This window comes from Dasypus novemcinctus, chromosome 24 (assembly GCF_030445035.2).
Source record: "Dasypus novemcinctus isolate mDasNov1 chromosome 24, mDasNov1.1.hap2, whole genome shotgun sequence".
NCBI classification, from domain to species: domain Eukaryota; kingdom Metazoa; phylum Chordata; class Mammalia; order Cingulata; family Dasypodidae; genus Dasypus; species Dasypus novemcinctus.
The window spans coordinates 31,038,611-31,054,517 of NC_080696.1; the positions used below are offsets into that span (position 1 = coordinate 31,038,611).

The 15,907-nt window shown below is 37.6% G+C and overlaps 1 protein-coding gene and 1 pseudogene across 5 annotated transcripts in view; both read right to left on the reverse strand.

Annotated features, from left to right (window-relative positions):
• Positions 1-15,907, reverse strand: part of RAD21L1 (RAD21 cohesin complex component like 1) — a 51,121-nt gene that overhangs the window by 11,670 nt on the left and 23,544 nt on the right. For 3 of the 5 annotated variants that reach the window (XM_023590381.3, XM_071211616.1, XM_058286829.1), the window contains exons 11-12: positions 5,761-5,885; positions 3,279-3,374 (exon numbers count right to left, since the gene is read on the reverse strand). In XM_023590381.3, coding sequence (XP_023446149.1) covers positions 3,279-3,374; positions 5,761-5,885 — 221 coding nt within the window. The remainder of the gene's footprint in view (positions 1-3,278; positions 3,375-5,760; positions 5,886-15,907) is intronic. The other 2 variants (XM_058286828.1, XM_071211617.1) reach the window with 1 other exon arrangement.
• On the reverse strand, positions 1,675-2,511 carry LOC139437556 (serine/threonine/tyrosine-interacting protein pseudogene; annotated as a pseudogene).

The following is a 15,907-nucleotide window of genomic DNA, read 5'->3' on the forward strand; positions in this document are numbered from 1 at the left end:
AAGTAAAGAGAAAGGTGAAAATGGATCAACCCACTTCTAGCTCAGCACTCTGGAAGTTTCAGGTAAAAATTTGGGTTACATATAAATTTTTATTCTGTCCTAGATTATCCAGAGAATTCAGTCAGTTCTTCACATAAGAAAAAACAATCATGAGTCTAAGAACTCATTACAAAGAAAATATATTAAAAAACAAATTAATATCGATTTTTAAAAAAAGGTTTATTTATTTTTTTATCCCCCACCCCCTACCCCCAGTTGGTTCTTTTCGTCCATCTGCTCTTTATTTGCTTGCTTTTTCCAAGAGGCACCAGGGAAAGAACCCAGGACCTCCCACATGGGAGGCAAGTGCCTAATGGCCTGAGGCACATCCGCTCCCTGTGGGCTGTGACATATGCTGATTTGTGGATCTGCTCATTTAGGCATCTGGCTTGTTGAGGCAGGGTGCAGCATCTAGCTCTTTGTGGTGGGTGCAGGCATCTAGCTCATTGCAGCGGTTGCAGGCATCTGCTCATCTTCTTTAGGAGGCATCAGGACCTGAACTCAGGACCTCCCATGTGGTAGGCAGGTGCCCAACTGGTTGAGCCACATCTGCTTCCCAATATCAGGTTCTAATAAGGATTTTTATACTATTTTTAAAAATTTATCAAAGTCTCTTCAAACCTTAATATTATTTATTCAAACTAACTTATAGTAGAAAAAAACAAATTATAGGAAAACATAAATCTTACTTTTCATTAGAATGGTATACTAATTTGGAAGTCATGAAGATTTATCTGTTTATTCTTTAAATTATGCAAGGCACTTTTCTTTTATGGGTTTCACATAGGGAAAAACCCCAATAGTGCTACATTAGTATATTATATTCTATTCAAAACCATTTTGGACAAAACAAAAAGAAAAACAACAACCACAAAAAACAGGTTCTCAAAAGGACAGATAAAAAATAATGCAGAAAGAAAGTCACTTGAGACTTCTAACCTTTTTTTGGGGGGGTGAATTTGGTAATATAAAGTAAGACATCTTCCTTTGATCATTAAACTTTTATTTTTTAATAGAATAAACAAATTAGGAAGGTAACAGGAAAGGAAACCATAACTGGATCTTGTTTAAGTAAGGAAAGTTGGCTAATGGCATGATTTAAAGACTATTAGTGAAGGTGCAAGAAAATCTTAGAAAAATAAAAGGACATTTAAGGTACTGAGTTATACTAAAAAAGAAAAATGTGACAGATTCCTCCATTTTGTTAATGTTTCTATAAAAGGATCCATCATAAAAGTTAACTGTAAAATTAATTTAAAATGCAATATATATAACACAAAGTGAACTTTTAGCAAATTTCAGTAAATTCTTTTGTTATAAGTTACCTGAATTTTATAAAGATATCCCCCTAACATGCATTTTGTATAAATAATTTTATATTGTACAAATAAATTTCAAGTATGAAGAAAAGTACATTATTGCAATAATACCTCTTTGCAAGTCCAAAATTCTTGGTTTATAACAAAACTGTAAAGTGGGGAAAGAAAAACTACAAAAAAGGAGTAAAATCATCAGTACTATCTATTGCAGAAGTCTAACATCTTCTTAAAATGTTGCTCAACAAATTGCCGAGAAACATGTCTGGAAACATGTCTGGAAGCAACATATAATTGAAAAGAAACTACTTGTGTTTTTACCATTTTACATTATTACTGCATCAAGTATTTTCCCCTTCTCAAATAGAAATTCACATCTTCCATAACGTTGCTCTTGACTCAGCCATTCTTTGCAGTCACGACTTGAATGTTTTCAAAATCATCTTGCCCTTCGAACAGCCTATGGTACCAGAATGGACAGATAATAACCTCCTACCTGTAGTGGTGACATCACTTGTATATTTAATTTTCCTAGGTCGATGGCTTCATATTACTAAAACGATGGACAAATCCAGCATTAGGATTAATGCAAAATCTTCTTTCTTGAACGTAGGCAAATGTATCTCTGTCTTTCATTCTAAATGTTTCCATAATGTTTGCAATAACAAAGGTAGCATTCCTGGAGATCCCTGCATTTCCATGGACTAAAACTTTTCCTCCAGGTTGGAAGCTCCCATCAATAAATTCTTTTAGTCATGGGCAAAAAAAGTATTATATTTTCAACTGGATTATCTGCAATATACAAGACTAAATATCTAAATAATTGCTAAAAGTTTGGTTTAATAAAGTTTGCGTCAATATTTTGTTTCATGTATATTATAGGGGTTATTATTCTATGTTTCTGTAGTACAGGTAGCTTGCTTTTCATAGCAGATGAATATGGGTCTAAAAATTCAGGTAAAACGTCCTGCATTTCTTCTCTCTTTGGATAGGTCGACTCTTCCTGTCTTCTTTGTACTTTGTACTCAAACTTCAAGTCTTCCGTGGTCCCCGCCCTCCAGCCTGTGGATGGGGTAGGAGGACGAGATATACAGCATACCAAACCCGAAGACAGGCAGTTGGCCGTGCAATGAAGAACCAGTGGACCGGAGGATTGGCAGGGGGCAGTTTACAACACAAGCAAAAATAAGAATTTTGGTGAGAGAGAAAGCATGGGGGAGGAGGGTTGAGCAGCTCGTACCCCGCCGCCGTGGTGCTACAATCTCCCTCCCCCAATGTCTCCGCACGCTCAGGGTGTCCAGGCTCCAGCACAGGCCGATACTATTTATTTTTAAACATACAAAATTTCTTACAATCTTAAAAATGCCTTCAAGAACTCTGGGAGCAGGACCTGGAAAAATAAGGGAGTCTGTTGAACCGGAATTTACTTCCGACTTTGCTACTGATATACAGACCTTTTTTTTTTCTTTTTTTTTTTTCTGACCTCTAGGTATCTTGAACAGATACATGCCTTGAGCCATTTAATGTTTTGGGGAAAAAATGTCCGTACTTTATTTGGCAAATAGAATAAAATTTGAAACGCCCTTGACCATACACCTAATAAATGTCTGTTTTTTCTAAAGATGGTATAACTTAAAGTAGTGATTCCCAATGTTTTTAACCCATGACCACTTTCGGTAAGCATAAAAATTACATACTTTCCTTTAAAGTTACTTGAAGCTTCAAAGTAAGTTTTAGAAAAATTAGTCAAAGCAATTCTCAATACATTTTCTCAAACTACACAAATCTATTGTGTTCACTAATTTAAATTATAAATTTACAAGTAACATGACAATCTTAAAAAACAATTTTTAGATAAAAAAGGTGTTAAATATTTAGAAACAAAGTTTTAAAGAACTTTTCTAAGACTATATATACATTTACCAAGTCAATTGGATAATTTTCAATTTCTTGTTCCAAGAAGACACTCATTAAAGAGAATTCCTGGGCAGCAGAAGAAACCACTTCAACAATATCCTGCTAAAGCAAATTAGGAAAAGATAGGTAATTCTGCTAGTAGTTATTGTAGGAACAATCTCATTTTCTTAAATGTTTTAATCACATGAATGCTCATTTCTAAAATTAATTTAAAATACTACCCAAATTCTCAAAATATTATTTCTGAATGAAATTAAGTCCCTACCTTAAATATCCCTATTTTCCACATGCCTCCCACAAATGAAGGGCTTGCACAGCTCTTTCCTTCTTGCTTCCTAATATTTTCCTCATCACTGATGAGGGAAATGTGTATTAGCATATTTTCCTAATTGTTGCTTTTGAGACTTCTTTCCTTTGAAGCATTTTACCTAGCCTCAGTCCCCTACCTCTCACTCCAGTAGCAAGGGGTAGAGGAAAGAGATCTCTAATGGGCAAGCATAGGGTATGAGGAAAGGGGTATTAAGCTCCTGCCACCACTGCTGTAGGGGTCACTGACAAAAGGGAATGAGAAACTGTGTTAATCCTCTGGAACAGGAGGGAAAAAAGGAAAAAGGGAAAAAAAAGAAAGGAAAAGAAAGCCAGAAACTCCCATTCTCCATCACCTGCTCCCCTTTTCATCCCTATAGAAGCTGTGGGCCTCATTTTCATCTTCTGCATGTCTCTTAGCTTCATTCCCCTACTGTCAACCTTGATCTTGATTAAGTTGGATGCTTCAGACACTGACCTTTACTTGATTTTTCACTTCGGTTTTAAAAAAATTTTAGTGATTTTGTGGAGTTGCATTTTATTCTTTAATATACATATGTGGGAAACGGACTTGGCCCAGTGGTTAGGGCATCCGTCTACCATATGGGAGGTCCGCGGTTCAAACCCCGGGCCTCCCTGACCCGTGTGGAGCTGGCCCACGCGCAGTGCTGATGCGCGCAAGGAGTGCCCTGCCACGCAGGGGTGTCCCCCGCATAGGGGAGCCCCACGCGCAAGGAGTGCGCCCCATAAGGAGAGCCACCCAGCGTGAAAAGAAAGTGCAGCCTGCCCAGGAATGGCGCCGCCCACACTTCCCGTGCGGCTGACGACAACAGAAGCGGACAAAGAAACAAGACGCAGCAAAATAGACACTGAGAACAGACAACTGGGGGAGGGGGGGAAATTAAATAAATAAATCTTTAAATAAATATATATATACATATGTATGGAGATTTACCATGTTTCTCCCGTTTAATTTCTGTGAATATTCTACACTTTAGATACCCTCCTTTTTGCAATTACTTTATATAAAAATTCTGTTTTATGAAAATTTGAGAATCATCAATCAAAATCAACATTTTCCTGTATCTTCAAACTGACTATGTGCCTATACCTGACTATTTCACATCTGCTCACCATTTCTGGAAGTAGAATAAGAATGAACTTGAAAGTTAAAGCATAAGACATACTCAGGAATGCTTCCCAACTCCTCAAATTAGGGTAAATGGTAAACGGTTCAAAGAACTCGTGCATCAATCTCTTTTCCTTCTCTCCACTTCAAGCACTTGGGAAAATCTATTTGTTAATATGACTGTGATAACTGCAACTATGTTTTCCTTCCAAAATATTATAAACTAAACAAATCTTCCTAGTCATAATTTTTAGTAGGTGCATGCCAAGTCTAAATGAGGATGAGCTGTACTGACAACCCAGTATCTAATACCCAGTATATTATCAAATATTTAGTAAAATACATTCCATTTTAATGCATAGTGAAATTCTTTCCTTCCAAGGGCATTCAGTTTCATTGTGGATTGACTTTTAATTCCCTGAGTGGTTATCAAAATACAATGATGATAAAACAGACCAGAAAAGCACTGGTTTATTTTTGTCTAGTGTGACTATAATACTTAGGTTTGTACAACCAATGAAATAACAATTAGGAAAATATGCTAAAGCACATTGTTTCCAACTATTGTAAAATGTATTTTTGAACACATTTTTTAAAAAATTTTGGTCATGGATTTTAGACAGTGTTTTAGATACAAGGCCAGGGTACTTTGTGGGTCTAAAATTTATGATGAGAAATAAAACACAAGTTTATTTGCTGGAATTCTAAAAGATACCATGAGATTGAATGTAGAGACTAGAAGGATACTTGACATATAGCCAGATTCAAGTATAAACAATCATTCATTGAATATACAATGGAAAATATGATTTCAGTATGAAACTACCTTCTCTTGTGATTTCCTATTCTAAACTTCTTGGGAATTCTGTTCTATAGATAAAAATCACATTTTACCCTGCAGCACTGACAGGCTAAACAAAATTGTGAAACAATGTAAGAGGAAATATGAACAATAAATATAAGGTATCAGAGTACCAAAATTCCTCCAACAGTCTTAAAACATTCACTCTGTCAGAAAAATACATTTTTTATGATTCTCTCTGGTTAACTCACCTCAGAGTTAATATTTTTATTGGGGTCCTCATGAGAGCTACTCTTAGATGCATCGATGATGTCCTTCCAAGTTTGGGCTTCACTGAACTCTTGCTGGGAAGTTGGGTCTTCCATCATGGAGGTCTCTGAATGATCAAGGAAGCAAAGAAAGTTTCACCAAAATACTTTTCAAATTGAATTGGAAAACTTTTGAGAGACTATTTGCAATCTAAGAATTTAAGCAAAGAGTGAAAAAACATTTTTATGGTTTCCCAAATCTCATACATCTTCCTTTTTCTCTCATCTGCCTCTTTATCATCTCTACTTCCCATCCTCCACCATCTCCTCCAAACTGAGTCCCACATATTTACTCATGAGACAACATGGATAGTTCTGAAGCTTATCTTGGTATCTTGTTCTGGAAGGGTGATCAAGAAGTGGAGGTTCACTCACCAACATAAGTTGCTTTTAATATTATTCTATAATTTTGACAGTAGTAACCAGCAATGATTAACATTCCATGTTTCCTCTGGGTGGACAGAAATATCGGTTCCTGGTTAATATTATTGTTTAAATGCTTACTTACCACTGGGTGATTTTTCACATTAACTGTTTTAACGTGAAACATTATCCTACTAGACATAAAGGTTTTTCTTTGTTGAGGGTTTGGGAGTACTACTTTTGGGGGTAGAAGAGGTCGTGAAGAGTGAGATGAAGAATGGTCTACATAGGGACTTCTAGTCCACCAAAATGGCATCGTAAAGACTTCCAGGGTGCCCTTCCCCCACAGAATCTGTGAACAACCAGCAAAACGAGCAAAGCCAACTTCCTCAAACTCCAGAAAACAGTTAAAGGGTTGCAGTAACTGGGCAAGTGCCAAATCAAGAAAACGAAGTTTTAACAGTGGTAGGAGAAGCTTGTGGCACCCTTGCTGGGCCCTACCCTGTGCCATCCCTGGTGCCACGTGGAACCAGCCTGCACTCCCATTGTGAGTCCCTGGCCCTGTTTTGGAAGGAGCAGAGTAATCCCTATGCACATACAGGGTTCCTGTTAGGTAGGTGCCAATCTTTTGGGTGGAAGCCTGAAAGACTGAACCAGGGCAAACTCTCCTCTCTGGTTTACTCTTTCACACTTTCCCTGCAGGCTGGAGCAGCTTGCAGCATTAGAAACAATTAAGTCAAAGTGCCTGGGATAAATAAAGGATTACCTCCTTTAAGTCATACAATAGAGTATCTAGGAGGGGAAGAAAGTCTTTTTCTTAGGGAGTAGAGGGGACATTCAAATTCCTATAAATGGAGGAATTCCTAAGGCCATGAGCAAGTACAAGCCAAGAAAAGAATCAGGGTCAGAAAAGACAGAGAGGACTCTGTGCTTCACATTTGCCTCCAGCTGGTCTTCTCCATAGGAAGGCTAAACTTTGAAGAGGTGAACCACCAATGCAAAGCCAATTTGCAAAGTTTGTGAAAGGTATTTTTGTGCTCGTTTTTTTTTATTTTGTTAGCTCCTGGCACTGAAGGAAATCTGTCTTATCACTAGTTGAATACAAATTTAAAGAACAGACAGCTCTAGTGTTAAATGCCACCACTTTAAAATATTAAAATACACAATTTACAACAAAATATTGTAAGGAAAAAAAAAAGAAAGAAGAGAAAAGAAACAGGCAATGATAGCCAATCCAAAGGAACAAAATAAATTTACAGAAAGCATTAACAAGGAAGACAAGACTTTGGACATACTGGACAATCACTTAATAATAATTTTAAAAAGATCCTCAATCACTAAGGAGATAAAGGAAAACACATAGAAAGAGCTAAAGGATGTCAGGAAAACACTAAATGAGCAATATGAAAATCCCAATAAAGACATAGAACATTTAAAAAGGAACCAAACAGAAATACTGGATGTGAAGAACAATAAGTGAAATGATAAATTCCCTAGTTGGGTTCAACAGCAGATATAAGATGGCATAAGAATCATTGACTTCAAAGGCAATGCAATTGAAATGATTCAAGCTGAGGAGCAGAGAGGAAAAAGAAAGAACAAAAGTGAACAGAGGCCCCTCACCCTGCAGTATGCCTCTGGTCCAAACCATAGACCATGTACTTTTATTGTTTTCTTGTTTCTTAATAAACTCTTTACTCCCTTGCCTGCCCTATGGCATGTTCTTAAATTCTTTTATGTGACATAAGCCAAGAACCCAGAAGCCCAGAAACCAGAACCATCCAGTAACAGTATTTAGTGAGCCAGGCCAGGAGATGGAGAGGCAAGTGGCACCCCCGGGGACCCCTGCCAAGGACTGAATCAATGCCTTATTAGTTATGCAGGGATTTAATCCAATTCCAGCCAGACCCATCTTCCCTCAACAGCAAAAGAATAGCTAGAGGGTTTATACCTTGTCAGGTAGGACATACTCCCCCTAACCATCAGGAAGTAGTTAGGGAAGAAAGACCATCACCCTTCAGTGCCTCCTTGAGAATAAGGGTGTAAACTCTCTGATGGGGGGTATTGAGGAAGGTTAGTATAGTGAAAGGGGAAAGGCGACTGGCCCACCAGACTATGTGACCAATAGACCACATGACCATGAGACCCAACCCAGAAACCTCCTGAGAGGAAGACTGCTGGAAAGACCCAGTGAGATCTTGGCCCTGAGACTCATTTGGAACAAAAGGGAAAGCCCTGGTGTCCTCAAAAGTTCTCACCATTGGTCCCCTGAGAAATAATGGATGGGGCAACCAATCAGAACTACAAATAGACTTTAAAAAGCCATGATCTGGGGCCTCATGTGCACCACTCACCCTGCAGTATGCCTGCGGTTCATGCCTGAGACTGTGTACTTTTCTCATTTTCTTGTTTCTCAATAAACTCTTTACTCCCTTGCCTACCCTGAAAAGAACAAACCAACAAACAAAAAAACCCCAACCAACCAACAACAACAAAAAATCATCACCAGCAACAACAAAAAAAAAAACAGAGCCTAAGAAACCTGTGGGACACATTATATAAGTCCCAGAAGGAGAAGAAAGAGAGAAAGGGGCAGAAGGAAAGAAATAATAGCAGAAAATACCCAGATTTAATGAAAGACATGACTATGCATATTCAAGAAGCCCAATGAATCCCAAATAGGATAAAACTCTAAGGGAACCATGCACAGACATATGGTAGTCAAACTGTTAAATGTTAAGGACAAGGAGAGAGTTCTGAAAGCTAGAGGAGAAAAGCAATGTGTTATGTACAAGGGAGTCCCAAGAAGATTGTCAGTTTCTCATCAGAAACCATGAAGGTGAGAAGACAGTGGGATGAAATAGTTAAAGTGCTAAAAAGAAAAAAATTTATCAACCAAACTAAGGGAAATTCTTCAGACTGAAAAGAAAGGACACTTGACAGTGGTTCAAAGCAGCATAAAGAAATCAAGATCTCCAGTAAGGTAACCATATGGGTAGTTGTAAATGCCAGTACTATTGTGTTATATTTTTCGATATGTAACTCCTATTTTTACTTCTTACAAGCTCTAAAATGCAAATGCATAAAAAGTAATGATAAATCTGTAGTTCTGAAAAGCAAATGTATAAAAATATAATTTTTTAAAAGTACAAAAAAGGCGGGGGGATTGAGGGTATAGGAATAGTGTATGTGTATGCTACTGAAGTTAAGTTGGTATCAAATTAAAAATGATTGTTGTAAATTTAAGCTCCATGGCAACAACAAAGAAAATATATGAAAAATATATACAAAAATAAATGAGAAGGGACTCAAAATGGTACAATACAAATAGTAAATAAACATGAAAATAGGCATCCATGGAAGAATTGAGGGAGAAGAAAGGTATAACACTGACAAAGACCAAATAGCAGAGGAGGTGTCTGGATGTTGATCTCGAGAGACTGCAACAAAATTATTGCTTGCTCAAGGGAACTTAGCCAACAACAAGGAAATAGAATAAGAAGAACAAAGTGACAAAGAGAAGACTTAACATGCACACAAAAACAACTAATTAAACCCTGAAAAGAAGAAGCTAATCAATGGAATAAACTCAACAAAATAAAATGATGACCAGACAGCAACAAAAAACTACAGACCATACCAATAATCGGAAAACATGGCCCAATCCAATGAAGAACAAACTAAAAACCAGGAAGAGGAGTGGAACACAGAACAACTAATTAAAGTTCTCAAAACATGTACCATGGACCAATTCAGTGAAGTTAAGGAAGAGATTAAGCATATTAAGAAAACACTAGGAGAGCATACGGAAGAAACTGTAATCATGCACAAAAAGATAATGGATATGATGGGGATCAACAGCACAATCCAAGAAATCAAAAATACACTCTCAGCAAATAACAGCAGATTTGAAGAGGCAAAGGAAAGAATTAGTGATGTGGGAGACAGTACATTTGAAATCAAACAGATAGCAGAAGTGATCAATAAAAAGACAGAAAAAATCCAGCAGGGATTTAGGGACCTGAATGGCAATGCAAAATGCACAAACATGTGCATTATAGGCATCCCAGAAGGAGAAGAGAAGGGAAAGGGGACAGAAGGGGTGTTGGAAGAAATAATGGCTGAAAACTTCCTAAACCTATTGAGGGAAATGCATGTACATGTCCAGGAAGCAAAACGCACCCCAAACAGCATAAATCCCAACAGGTCTACCCCAAGATATACTTGTCAAATTATCCAATGTGCAAGACAAAGAGAAAATACTAAAAGCAGCAAGAGAAAAGAGAACCATTACATACAAGGGAGGCTCCATAAGATTAAGTGCTGATTTCTCATCTGAAACCATGGAGGCAAGAAGGCAGTGGTATGACATAGTCAAGGTACTAAAAGAAAAGAATTTCTGAAAAAGAATACTCTATCCAGCAAAGGCTAGCATTCAAAAATGATGAAGAGTTCGAAATATTCACAGATAAACAGAAACCTAGAGAGTATGCCAACAAGAAACCTGCCCTTTGAGAAATACTAAAGGGAGTTCTGCAGGAGGAAAGAAAAAAACAAGAGAGGACAGAGTTGGAGGAGAGTATAAGAACAACTAAAATGACGAAAAGAGAAAAAATCAAACAACATATGACAAACACAAATCCAAAGTAAATATGGCTAATATAAGTAATTTCTTGAGAGTAGTAACACTGAATGTCAGTGGATTAAACTCACCTGTTAAGAGAAACTGATTGGAAGATTGGATAAGGAAATATGACCCATCTATATGCTGTCTACAAGAAATACATCTTAGGAACGTGAGAGAGTCTGGGCTATGATGTGGACCATTGACTTGGGGTGCAGTGATGCTCAGAGATGAACTTACCAGGTGCAATGGATGTATCACGATGATGGGAGAGAGTGTTGCTGTGGGGGGAGTGGGGGGCGGGGGGCGGTGGGGTTGAATGGGACCTCATATATTTTTTTTAATGTAATTAAAAATAATAATAATAAATAAATATTTAAAAAAAAAAAAAAGAAATACATCTTAGACCCAGGAATTCAAGGAAACTGAAAGTGAATGGCAGGAAGCGGACATGGCTCATCTGATAGAGCATCTACCTACCATATGGAGGGTCCAGGGTTCGATACCCTGGGCCTCCTGACCCATGTGGTAAGGTGGCCCATGAGCAGTGCTGCCATGTGCAAGGAGTACCGTGCCACACAGGGGCGCCCCTGCATAGGAGTGCCCCATGTACAAGGAGTGCGCCCAGCAAAGAGAGCCACCTCACATGAAAAAAAGCACAGCATGCCCAGGAGTGGTGCTGCACACACAGAAAGCTGATGTAGCAAGATGACACAACAAAAAGCAATGCAGTTTCCCAGTGCAGCCTGACTGGGGGCGGGGGGGGAGGGGAGAGAAAGAAAGAAAGAAATATTTTTTTAAAAAAGAAAGCAAATGGCTAGAAAACAAACTTACAGGCAAACAATAAGCAAAAAAAGAGAACAGGAATAGATATATTAGTATCGGAGAAAATAGACTTTAAGTGCAAAATTATTGTGAGAGACAAAGATGGACACCACATATTAGTGAAAGGGATAATCTTTCAAGAAGAAAGAACAGTCATAAATATTTATGCCCCTAACAAGGGCGCCTTCAAATATGTGAGGCAAACACTGGAGAAACCAAGTGAAGGAATAGATGCCTCTACAATTATAGTGGGGGACTTTAACACACCACTATCAGAATTGGACAGAACATCTCAAAAGAGAATCAATAAAGAAACAAAGACTTTGAACAATATATTAGAGGATCTGAACCTAATAGGCAGATACAGAACATTACACCCAAATATACATTCTTCTCAAGTACACATGGACCATTCTCCAAGATAGACCACATGTTAGGCCACAAAGAAAGTCTCAGTGAATTCAGAAAGATTGAAATCATACCAAACAATTTCTCTGACCACAGCAGAATGAAGCTGGAAATCTGCAAGGGCCAGAGACCCAGATTTGGCACCAAGATATGGAAGTTAAACAACACACTCTTAGAAAAATAGTAGGTCAAGGAGGATATCTCAACAGAAATCAGTAACTATCTTGAAACTAATTAAAATGATAACACACATATCAAAACTTATGGGATGCAGCAAAAGCTGTACTGAAAGGGAAATTCATAGCCACAAATTCATACATCAAAAAAGAAGAGCTAAAATCGAAGAACTAACTGCACGGTTGGAGGAATTGTGTAAAAAAACAATAATCTAACCCCAAAGAAAGAAGAAAGAAAGAAATAACAAAGGTCAGAGAAGAACTAAATGAAATATAAAATAAGAAAGTACTCAAAAAAATAAACAAAACAAAGAGCTGGTTCTTTGAGAAGATCAATAAAATTGACAAACCCTTAGCTAGAATAATAAGGAAAAAAAGATAGAAGATGCAAATACACAAAATAAGAAATGAGAAAGGGGATATCACCACTGACCCCACTGAAATAAAGACTATTTATTATAACAGGATACTTTGGCAAACTATATTCCAACAAGAATGACAATTTAGAAGAAATGGGCAAATTCCTAGTAACACATAAGCAGCCTATATTGATGAAAGAAGAAATCAATAATGTCAACAAACCAATCACAAGGAAAGAGATAGAATCAGTCATTAAAAACCTCCCAGCTAAGAAGAGCCCTGGGCCAGATGGCTTCACAGGTGAATTCTACCAAACATTCTGGAAAGAATTAACACCAATCTTGCTTAAACTCTTCCAAAAAATTGAAATGTAAGGAACATTGCTTAACTCATTTTATGATGCCAACATTACCCTAATACCAAAGCCAAACAAAGACACCACAAGAAAGGAAAATTACAGATCAATCTCTCTAATAAACCTAGATATAAAAATATTCAACAAAATACTTGCTAATTGTATTTAACAACACATTAAACAAATTATACAGCATGACCAAGTGGGTTTCATTCCTGGTATGCTAGGATGGATCAGCATAAGAAAATCAATTAATGTAATACACCACATAAAAAGATTGAAGGAAAAAAATCACATGATCATATCTATAGATGCAGAAAAATCATGTGACAAAATACAGCACCCTTTCTTGATAAAAACACTGCAAGAGATAGGAATAGAAGGAAACTTTCTGAATATGATAAAGGGTATAAATGAAAAACCCACAGCTAACATCTATTTAACATTGTGTTAGAAGTACTTGCTTGAGCACTGAGGCAAGAACCAGATATAAAAGGGATCCAAACAGGAAAGGAAGAAGTAAAAATTTCACTATTTGCAGATGACATGATCCTATATATAGAAAGCCCTGAGAAGTCTACAACAAAGCTTCTAGAACTTATAAATGAGTTCAGTAAAGTCACAGGGTATAAAGTCAATGCACAAAAATCAGTAGCATTTCTGTACACTGATGTTGAGCAATCTGAAGAGGAAATCAAGAAACAAATGCCATTTACAATGGTATATAAAAAAATCAAATACCTAGGAATAAATTTAACTGAAGATGTAAAAGACTCATACACAGAAAACTACACAACACTGTTCAAGGAAATCAAAGAAGACCTAAATAAATGGAAGAATATTCCTTGTTCATGAATAGGAAGACTAAATATTATTAAGATGTCTATCCTACCAAAACTAATTTACACATTCAATGCAATCCCAATAAAAGTCAACAGAGCATTTTTTAATGAACTAGAAAAATTAACTATAAAGTTTATTTGGAAAGGAAAGAGGCACCAAATAGCCAAATACATATTGAAAAAGAAAAATGAAATTGGAGGAATCACAGTACCGGACTTCAAAACATAATACAAAGCTACAGTAGTGAAAATGACATGGTATTGGCACAAGGATAGATACACTGACCAATGGAACCGAATTGAGAGTTCTGATATAGATCCTCATATATGCACTCATCTGATATTCAACAAGGCCACCAGCCCACTCAACTGGGAGAATGGTCTCTTCAACAAATTGTGCTTGGAGAAATGGATATCCATATGCAAAAGAAGGAGAGAAGGATTACCATTTCACACTTTATACAAAAATCAACTGAAGATCGATCAAAGACCTAAATGTAAGAGCAAAGATCATAGAGACCTTGGAAAACAATGTAGCGAAGCAGCTACAGGACCTTGTAACAGGAAATGGCTTCATGAACTTCACACCCAAAGCACAAGCAGCAAAAGAACAAATGGATAAATGGGACTTCCTCAAACTTAAAGCCTTTTGCACCAAAAGGAGTTTGTTAAGAAAGTGAAAGTGAAAAGAGAGCCTACCCAATGGGAGAAAGTATTTGGTAACTATATATCTGATAGGAGACTTATATCCTGCATATATAAAGAACTCCTATATCTTGAAAATAAAAAGACAACCCATTTAAAAAATGGGGAAAGATTTGAACAGACACTTCTCCAAAGAAGATATACAAATGATAAAAGGCACATGAAAAAATGCTCGAAATCACTAGCTATTAGGGAAATGCAAATCAAAACTACAATGAGATACCATCTTACTCCCATAAGACTGGCAGCTATCAAAAAAACAGAAGAATACAAGTGCTGGAGAGGATGTGGAGGAATGGGAACACTCATCCACTGCTGGTAGGAATGCAGAAGGGTCTAGCCATTCTGGAGGACAGTTTGGCAGTTTCTCAAAAAGTTAGCTATAGATTTGCCATATGACCCAGCAATTCCACTGCTGGGTACATACCCAGAAGAACTGAAAATAAGGACACAAACCAATATATGCTCACCAATGTTCATAGCAGCATTATTCACTATTGCCAAAAGTTGGAATCAACCCAAATGCCCATCAACAGATGAATAGATAAATAAAACGTGGTATATACATACAATGGAATACTACTCAGCTATAAGAACAAATACAGTACAAACACATGTGATAACATGGATGAATCTTGAGGACGTTATGTTGAGTGAAGCAAGCCAAACATTGAAGGGCAAATACGACATGACGTTTCTGATATGAAACAAGAAAACTAACCTGTCTCAGAGAGCTAGAGACTGGAAGATAGATTTAAAGGAATTTGGGAGAAGGTTGCGAGCTGACACCCACATGGGTGAAGTCTATGATAAACTGGAGGTAAGTATTTGTACAGGGAAGGGATAATATGGGGGCATAGGGATACCTTTGGGTGGGGCTTTGTGGGCTTGGGGGGGCTAGGGTTGGGAGGATGGGTCAGATGGCCCAAGGAATTGGGGAGAGGGCTGGGGGGAACAGTTGAATATGGGAGCCTGTCAGGTATATGGTTGAAACTATAAGGTTGAGAAAATGCTTTAGAAAATATAATAAGGAAGGATTACGTGTTTAAGGTGCTTAAGGGGGGGGGCATCTAGTACAGGAGCAGGCTTCTAGGAAGTGTGTGAGTGCTCATTTTGTCATAGTGTGTTATATCATTGGGTGGAGACCCATACAATGAGGGTGAAAGTGTACCCACATCCTGGGGAGACCTGAGGTTCTCAAACAGGGAATTGTGTCTCTCCAGAGAATCGGTGGCTCCCACCTGGTTAGGGCAGGCTAGTAGGTCAAGCCCTCAGCATTGTTACAAATATCTGTAAATCTGGTCCTTCAAGTAGTGAAGATTGATTGTCACTGTGGGCCCTGAGGGGAGGGGAAGAGAGGAATAGAATAGCTGGAAGCAGGGCAACTGGGGGGCAATGGAAGTGCTCCACAAGATCATATAATGATCGATAT